The following is a 9,707-nucleotide window of genomic DNA, read 5'->3' as shown; positions in this document are numbered from 1 at the left end:
CAGCGACACAGGGGGGCTCCGTGACAGCGGGGGACAAAGCCACCCCACGGTGGGACACCAGGTGGCCAAAAACACCCCTGGTGGGACAGTAGGTGGCCAAAGCCACCCCACATTGCGACACTGGGTGGCCAAAGTCACCCCATGCTGGGACATCAGGTGGCCAAAGCCACCCCTGGTGCATGCTGTGACCAAAGCCACCCCACACTGGGACTGTAGGTGGCCAAAGCACCCCATGGTGGGACAGTAGGTGGCCAAAGCCACCCCTGGTGCATGCTGTGACCCAAACCACCCCACACTGGGACAGTACGTGGCCAAAGCCACCCCACACTGTGAGACCAGGTGGCCAAAGCCACCCCATGGTGGGACACTGGGTGGCCAAAGCCACCCCTGGTGCATGCTGTGACCCAAACCACCCCACACTGGGACAGTAGGTGGCCAAAGCCACCCCATGCTGGGACATTGAGTGGCCAAAGCCACCCCTGGTGCACGCTGTGACCAAAGCCACCCCACAGTGGGACAGTAGGTGGCCAAAGCCACCCCATGGTGGGACATTGGGTGGCCAAAGCCACCCCTGGTGCATGCTTTGACCCAAACCACCCCACTCTGTGAGACCAGGTGGCCAAAGCCACCCCATGGTGGGACATTGGGTGGCCAAAGCCACCCATGGTGCATGCTTTGACCAAAGCCACCCCATGCTGTGACACCAGGTGGCCAAAGCCACCCCATGGTGGGACGTTGGATGGCCATAGTCACACCTGGTGCACGCTGTGACCCACCCCATGCTGGGACATTGAGTGGCCAAAGCCACCCCTGGTGCACGCTGTGACCAAAGCCACCCCACAGTGGGACAGTAGGTGGCCAAAGCCACCCCATGGTGGGACATTGGGTGGCCAAAGCCACCCCTGGTGCATGCTTTGACCCAAACCACCCCACTCTGTGAGACCAGTGGGGTACCTGTACCCCTGCACCCAGAAACCCAAAACCCTGGGGTACCCAGGGTGGTGAGGTGGCCACAGCCACCCCACGGTGGGACATTGAGTGGCCAAAGCCACCCCTGGTGCGCACTGTGACCAAAGCCACCCCACGGTGGGACACCAGGTGGCCAAAGCCACCCCATGGTGGGACATTGGGTGGCCAAAGCCACCCCTGGTGCATGCTGTGACCAAAGCCACCTCACGCTGTGACACCAGGTGGCCAAAGCCACCCCACGCTGGGACAGTAGGTGGCCACAGCCACCCCACGGTGGGACATTGAGTGGCCAAAGCTACCCCTGGTGCACGCTGTGACCAAAGCCACCCCACACTGGGACAGTAGGTGGCCAAAGCCACCCCATGCTGTGAGACCAGGTGGCCAAAGCCAGCCCATGGTGGGACATTGGGTGGCCAAAGCCACCCCACTCTGTGACACCAGGTGGCCACAGCCACCCCATGGTGGGACATTGAGTGGCCAAAGCCACCCCTGGTGCATGCTGTGACCCAAACCATCCCACACTGGGACAGTAGGTGGCCAAAGCCACCCCATGGTGGGACATTGGGTGACGAAAGCCACCCCTGGTGCACACTGCGACCCAAGCCACTCCACGCTGTGACACTGGGTGGCCAAAGCCACCCCACAGTGGGACACCAGGTGGCCAAAGCCACCCCTGGTGCATGCTGTGACCAAAGCCACCCCACTCTGTGACACTGGGTAGCCAAAGCCACCCCACACTGGGACAGTAGGTGGCCAAAGCCACCCCACGGTGGGACAGTAGGTGGCCAAAGCCACCCTATGCTGTGACACAAGGTGGCCAAAGCCACCCCACAGTGGGACATCGGGTGGCCAAAGCCACCCCTGGTGCATGCTGTGACCAAAGCCACCCCACAGTGAGACAGTAGGTGGCCAAAGCCACTCCACACTGGGACACTGGATGGCCAAAGCCACCCCTGGTGCACGCTGTGACCAAAGCCACCCCACACTGGGACAGTAGGTGGCCAAAGCCACCCCATGCTGTGAGACCAGGTGGCCAAAGCCAGCCCATGGTGGGACATTGGGTGGCCAAAGCCACCCCTGGTGCATGCTGCGACCCAAGCCACCCCACATTGTGACACTGGGTGGCCAAAGCCACCTCACGGTGGGACAGTAGGTGGCCAAAGCCACCCCACGCTGGGACATTGAGTGGCCAAAGCCACCCCTGGTGCATGCTGTGACCAAAGCCACCCCACAGTGAGACAGTAGGTGGCCAAAGCCACTCCACACTGGGACACTGGATGGCCAAAGCCACCCCTGGTGCACGCTGTGACCAAAGCCACCCCACACTGTGACACCAGGTGGCCAAAGTCACCCCACAGTGGGACACTGGTGGCCAAAGCCAGCCTCCTGGCGCGGCACACAGACCAGCTGGGTGACAGACACCGTGTTGTGCACGCTGTGACACCGGGTGACAAAGCCACCCCGCACGCCGTGACGCTGGGTGCACGCCATCGCAGCGGGTGATCAAAGCCACCCCACAGCAGCTGCTGTCACGCCGGGTGACAACGCCACCCCACGCTGTGGCACCAGGTGGGCGGCAGGTCTGGCACACGCCGTGACACCGGGTGACCAAAGCCACCCCACGGCGTGTGCTGTGACACCGAGTGACAAAGCCACCCCGTGCTGTGACAACGGGTGACAAAGCCACCCCGTGCTGTGACACCAGAGGAGCAGCCAGCCTGCCACATGCTGTGACACCGGGTGACAAAGCCACCCCACTCTGTGACACTGGGTGACCACCCTGCCCACTGCATGCTGTGACACTGGTGGCCAAAGCCACCCCATAGCACATCCTGGGACACCCAGGTAACAAAGCCACCCCATAGCACGTCTTGGGACACCCAAGTGACAAAGCCACCCCACTCTGTCACATGGGGTGACCAAAGTCCCCCCATAGCACATCCTTGGGACATCCAAGTGACAAAGCCACCCCATAGCACATCCTTGGGACACCCAAGTGACAAAGCCACCCCACTCTGTCACATGGGGTGACCAAAGTCCCCCCATAGCACATCCTTGGGACACCCAGGTGACAAAGCCACCCCAGTCTGTCACATGGGGTGACCAAAGCCACCCCATAGCACGTCCTGGGACACCCAGGTGACAAAGCCACCCCAGTCTGTGACACTGGGTGACCAGCCTGCCCACTGCATGCCGTGACACTGGGTGGCCAGATCCACCCCATAGCACGTCTTGGGACACCCAAGTGACAAAGCCACCCCATTGTGTCACACTTGGTGGCCAGATCCACCCCATAGCACGTCTTGGGACACCCAAGTGACAAAGCCACCCCACTCTGTCACATGGGGTGACCAAAGCCACCCCATAGCACGTCCTTGGGACATCCAAGTGACAAAGCCACCCCATAGCACGTCCTGGGACACCCAAGTGACGAAGCCACCCCACTCTGTCACATGGGGTGACCAAAGCCACCCCATAGCACGTCCTGGGACACCCAGGTGACAAAGCCACCCCATTGTATCACACTGGCTGGCCAAAGTCACCCCATAGCACGTCCTGGGACACCCAAGTGATAAAGCCACCCCATAGCACGTCCTGGGACACACGGGTGACAAAGCCACCCCATTGTATCACACTGGGTGGCCAAAGCCACCCTATAGCAGATCCTTGGGACCCCCAGGTGACAAACCCCCCCCCCTCTGCCACACGAGGTGACCAAAGCCCCCCTCCCCAAGCCACCCCCGTGCCCCCACCCCGCCACACCGGGTGGTGATCCCCTCCATGCTGTCACCCCATCCCCGTCGTGACCCCATGGCTGGCCTTACGGTGGCCATGGGTGGCGTTGGGTGGCCACCACCTCTCCTTCCCCTGCTCCTATCCCTGTTGTCCCCGGGGGGGCCGGTGGCATCTGCCCCCCGCGTTGCGTCTGCGCCTCCAACATCCTGAGCTGCTCGCAGGCGGCGCTGAGCTCGGTGCCGGCCCCGTTGCCCCGTTTCGCCGCCGTCTTGGACCTCAGCCACAACAATGTCACCCGCCTGCGGGCCGACTGGGCGCCGGGGCGCCTGGCCCACCTCCACGCCCTGCTCCTGGCCCACAACGGCCTCTCCTTCGTCTCCACCGAAGCCTTCGCCCACGTCCCCCACCTCCGCCACTTGGACCTTTCCTCCAACCGCCTGAAGGCCTTGGAGGAGAACCTCTTCAGCGACTTGGCCGAGCTGGAGGTTCTCCTCCTCTACAACAACGAGATCGCCGCCGTGGACCGCACGGCCTTCGAGAACCTGGCCCGGCTCCGCAAACTCTACCTGGGCCAGAACCGCATCGCCCGCTTCCCCCTGGAGCTCCTCCGAGATGGCACCCGCTTGCCCCAGCTGGCCCTCTTGGACCTCTCGGCCAACCGCCTCCGCAGCTTGCCCGTGGGCGACCTACAGGCCTTGCCCGCTTGGCTACGGGACCGCCTCTACCTCCACGGCAACCCCTTGGCTTGCGATTGTCCCCTCTTCCAGCTGGTGGCCCGCGGCCGCCGCCGCCGCCTGAGCGCCGTGGTGGACTTCCAAGAGGAGCTACGGTGTTTCTTGCCCTCTTCATCCTCCTCCTCATCATCTTCATCCTCCACCTCCGTGGGCATCTTGGCCCTGGCCGGCCGGCAACCCCTCAACTGCAGCGAGGCGAGGGAAGCGGTGTTGGAAGGCCACCTCGGGGACACCGTCACCTTGGGGTGTGACACCCGGTTACGGGGGGTACGGAGCCGCCACTGGGTGACCCCCGGTGGGGAGAGGGTGGTGGAAGAAGGGGGCAACGGTAGCGCCGCCTTGTTGGCCAACGGTAGCCTACAGCTCCGGGGGCTCCGGCCGGAGGACGCCGGCACCTACTCTTGTTGGGTGGGGGGTCCTCTCCTCAACGAGACCCTCTACGTGGAGCTGCTGGTGCACAACTTCACCTTGCACGGCCCCCACGACACCCTCAACACCGCCTACACCACCTTGGTGGGCTGCATCCTCAGCGTGGTGCTGGTCCTCATCTACCTGTACCTCACCCCCTGCCGCTGCTGCTGCTGCCGGGGGGGACCCGAGAAACCCCCCCCACCCCGCGACGACAGCATCAACTCCTCCGTCCTCAGCGCCACCCCCAACCACGCCGTTTTGGGGGGGTCCGGGGAACCCCCCAGGTCCCGCTCGGCTTCTTCTACAGGGCCGGGGCAAAACGGCAGGTTTAAAGGAGGGGGGACCCCCCAGGCGCCCCCCCGGCACGGCCCCAAGGGGCAGAGGAAGGTGTCGGATCCGGACTCGGTCAGTTCTGTCTTCTCCGACCCCCCCATCGTGGTGTGAGGAGGGACTTGGGGGGGACACGGGGACATGATGGGGACAGTCCCCAAGGACACCTCAACCCCACTGCCACCAGGACTTGATCCCCATCTTCTTGACCCCCCCCCATTGTGGAATAAGGTGAGGGGGACATGGTGGGGACGGTCCCCAAGGATACCCCATCCCTGCTGCCACCAGGATCTGGCCCCCATCTTTTCTGACCCCCTCCCTCATGGATAAGTTTCGGGGGGACACGGTGGGGATGGTCCCCAAGGACACCTCAACCCCACTGCCACCAGGACCTGATCCCCATCTTCTCTGACACCCCCACATCATGGGATAAATTTGGGAGGGACACAGTAGGGATGGTCCCCAAGGACACCTCAACCCCACTGCCACCAGGATCTGGCCCCCATCTTCTCTGACCCCCCCAATCGTGGTGTGAGGAGGGACTGGGGGGGGACACGGGGACATGATGAGGATGGTCCCCAAGGACACCTCAACCCCACTGCCACCAGGACTTGATCCCCATCTTCTTGACCCCCCCATTGTGGAATAAGGTGGGGGGGACATGGTGGGGACGGTCCCCAAGGATACCCCATCCCTGCTGCCACCAGGACCTGGCCCCCATCTTCTGTGACCCCCCCCATCATGGTTTGAGAAGGGACTGGTGGGGGGACACGGGGACATGATGGGGATGATCCCCAAGGACATCTCAACCCCACTGCCAGCAGGAGCTGGCCCCCATCTTCTCTGACCCCCCACATTGTGGGATAAGTTTGGGGGGGACATTGTTGGGACAGTCCCCAAGGACACCCCAACCCCACTGCCACCAGGACCTGGCCCTCATCTTCTCTGACCCCCCCCATCGTGGTGTGAGGAGGGACTGGGGGGGGACATGGGGACATGGTGGGGATGGTCCCCAAGGACGCCTCAACCCCACTGCCATCAGGACTTGATCCCCATCTTCTCTGACCCCCCCCATCGTGGTGTGAGGAGGGACTGGGGGGGGACATGGGGACATGGTGGGGACGGTCCCCAAGGATACCCCATCCCTGCTGCCACCAGGATCTGGCCCCCATCTTTTCTGACCCCCTCCCTCATGGATAAGTTTCGGGGGGACACGGTGGGGATGGTCCCCAAGGACACCTCAACCCCACTGCCACCAGGACCTGATCCCCATCTTCTCTGACACCCCCACATCATGGGATAAATTTGGGAGGGACACAGTAGGGATGGTCCCCAAGGACACCTCAACCCCACTGCCACCAGGACCTGATCCCCATCTTCTCTGACCCCCCCCTCATCGTGGTGTGAGGAGGGACTGGGGGGGACACGGGGACATGATGGGGATGGTCCCCAAGGACACCTCAACCCTACTGCCATCAGGAGCTGGCCCCCATCTTCTCTGACAGCCCCCTTGGTGGAATAAGGTGGGGGGGACATCATGGGGATGCTCCCCAAGGACCCCATCCCTGCTGCCACCAGGACCTGGCCCCCATCTTCTGTGACCCCCCCCATCATGGTTTGAGAAGGGACTGGTGGGGGGACACGGGGACATGATGGGGATGATCCCCAAGGACATCTCAACCCCACTGCCAGCAGGAGCTGGCCCCCATCTTCTCTGACCCCCCACATTGTGGGATAAGTTTGGGGGGGACATTGTTGGGACAGTCCCCAAGGACACCCCAACCCCACTGCCACCAGGACCTGGCCCTCATCTTCTCTGACCCCCCCCATCGTGGTGTGAGGAGGGACTTGGGGGGGACACGGGGACATGATGGGGACAGTCCCCAAGGACACCTCAACCCCACTGCCACCAGGACTTGATCCCCATCTTCTTGACCCCCCCCCATTGTGGAATAAGGTGAGGGGGACATGGTGGGGACGGTCCCCAAGGACACCCCATCCCTGCTGCCACCAGGATCTGGCCCCCATCTTTTCTGACCCCCTCCCTCATGGATAAGTTTCGGGGGGACACGGTGGGGATGGTCCCCAAGGACACCTCAACCCCACTGCCACCAGGACCTGATCCCCATCTTCTCTGACACCCCCACATCATGGGATAAATTTGGGAGGGACACAGTAGGGATGGTCCCCAAGGACACCTCAACCCCACTGCCACCAGGATCTGGCCCCCATCTTCTCTGACCCCCCCAATCGTGGTGTGAGGAGGGACTGGGGGGGGACACGGGGACATGATGAGGATGGTCCCCAAGGACACCTCAACCCCACTGCCACCAGGACTTGATCCCCATCTTCTTGACCCCCCCATTGTGGAATAAGGTGGGGGGGACATGGTGGGGACGGTCCCCAAGGATACCCCATCCCTGCTGCCACCAGGACCTGGCCCCCATCTTCTGTGACCCCCCCCATCATGGTTTGAGAAGGGACTGGTGGGGGGACACGGGGACATGATGGGGATGATCCCCAAGGACATCTCAACCCCACTGCCAGCAGGAGCTGGCCCCCATCTTCTCTGACCCCCCACATTGTGGGATAAGTTTGGGGGGGACATTGTTGGGACAGTCCCCAAGGACACCCCAACCCCACTGCCACCAGGACCTGGCCCTCATCTTCTCTGACCCCCCCCATCGTGGTGTGAGGAGGGACTGGGGGGGGACATGGGGACATGGTGGGGATGGTCCCCAAGGACACCCCATCCCCACTGCCACCAGGACCTGCCCCCCATCTTCTCTGACCCCCCTCCCCATCGTGGAATAAGTCCGGTGGGGACACGGTGGGGACAGTCCCCAAGGACACCCCAATCCCCACTGCCATCAGGATCTGGCCCCCATCTTCTCTGACCCCCTCTCATCGTGGTGTGAGGAGGGACTGGGGGGGAACGACATCATGGGGATGGTCCCCAAGGACACCCCATCCCCACTGCCACCAGGACCTGCCCCCCATCTTCTCTGACCCCCCCTTGGTGGAATAAGGTGAGGGGGACATCATGGGGATGCTCCCCAAGGACACCTCAACCCCACTGCCACCAGGACCTAATCCCCATCTTCTCTGACCCCCCCCTCATCGTGGTGTGAGGAGGGACTGGGGGGGACACGGGGACATGATGGGGATGGTCCCCAAGGACACCTCAACCCTACTGCCATCAGGAGCTGGCCCCCATCTTCTCTGACAGCCCCCTTGGTGGAATAAGGTGGGGGGGACATCATGGGGATGCTCCCCAAGGACACCTCAACCCCACTGCCAGCAGGACCTGATCCCCATCTTCTCTGACCCCCCCATTGTGGAATAAGTTTGGGAGGGACACAGTAGGGACGGTCCCCAAGGACACCTCAACCCCACTGCCATCAGGATCTGGCCCCCATCTTCTCTGATACCCCCCTTGGTGGAATAAGGTGAAGGGGGACATGGTGGGGACGGTCCCCAAGGACACTGTCCCCCCCTCTCTGGGATCTGGCTCTGATCTTCTCTGACCCCCCACCGTGGTGTAAGGGGGGGGACATCATCATGGGGACGGTCCCCAAGGACACCCCATCCCCACTGCCACCAGGACCTGGCCTTCATCTTCTCCGCCACCCCCATCGTGGTGTGAGGGGGGGGACACATGATGGGGACAACCCCCAGGGACACACCGTGGGCTTGGTCCCCAAGGAACCCCAATCCCCACTGCCATCAGGATCTGGCCCCCATCTTCTCTGACCCCCTCTCATCGTGGTGTGAGGAGGGACTGGGGGGGAACGACATCATGGGGATGGTCCCCAAGGACACCCCATCCCCACTGCCACCAGGACCTGCCCCCCATCTTCTCTGACCCCCCCTTGGTGGAATAAGGTGAGGGGGACATCATGGGGACGGTCCCCAAGGACACCTCAACCCCACTGCCACCAGGATCTGGTCCCCATCTTCTCTGACCCCCCCCATCGTGGTGTGAGGAGGGACTTGGGGGGGACGGGGGGACATGGTGGGGATAGTCCCCAAGGACACCTCAACCCCAATGCCACCAGGACTTGATCCCCATCTTCTTGACCCCCCCATTGTGGAATAAGGTGGGGGGGACATGGTGGGGACGGTCCCCAAGGATACCCCATCCCTGCTGCCACCAGGATCTGATCCCCATCTTCTCTGACCCCCCCCGTTGGTGGAATAAGGTGGTGGACATATGGTGGGGATGGTCCCCAAGGACACTGTCCCCCACCACTTTGGGACCTGGCTCTGATCTTTTCTGACCCCTCCATTGTGGAATAAGGTTGGGGGGACATGGTGGGGATGGTCCCCAAGGACACCTCATCCCCACTGCCACCAGGACCTGCCCCCCATCTTCTCTGACCCCCCCCATCGTGGTGTGAGGAGGGACTGGGGGGGGACATGGGGACATGGTGGGGATGGTCCCCAAGGACGCCTCAACCCCACTGCCATCAGGACTTGATCCCCATCTTCTTGACCCCCCCCCCCCTGGAGGAAATAGGGGGGGGG

General features: G+C 62.9%; 1 protein-coding gene across 1 annotated transcript; it reads left to right on the top strand.

Annotated features, from left to right (window-relative positions):
* Positions 1–3,863: 3,863 nt before the first annotated feature.
* AMIGO1 (adhesion molecule with Ig-like domain 1) lies at positions 3,864–8,748 on the top strand (the record flags this gene model as incomplete). The annotated part of the gene is made up of 2 exons (XM_014954821.1): positions 3,864–5,321; positions 7,048–8,748. A coding segment is annotated over one exon (1,431 nt), but the record flags the coding sequence as incomplete, so codon positions are not given.
* Positions 8,749–9,707: the final 959 nt, after the last annotated feature.

Source organism: Calidris pugnax, unplaced genomic scaffold (assembly GCF_001431845.1).
Source record: "Calidris pugnax isolate Ruff unplaced genomic scaffold, ASM143184v1 scaffold263, whole genome shotgun sequence".
NCBI lineage: Eukaryota > Metazoa > Chordata > Aves > Charadriiformes > Scolopacidae > Calidris > Calidris pugnax.
The sequence above is the reverse complement of the archived record's forward strand: the minus strand, read 5'-3'. Positions and strand labels throughout refer to the sequence as shown.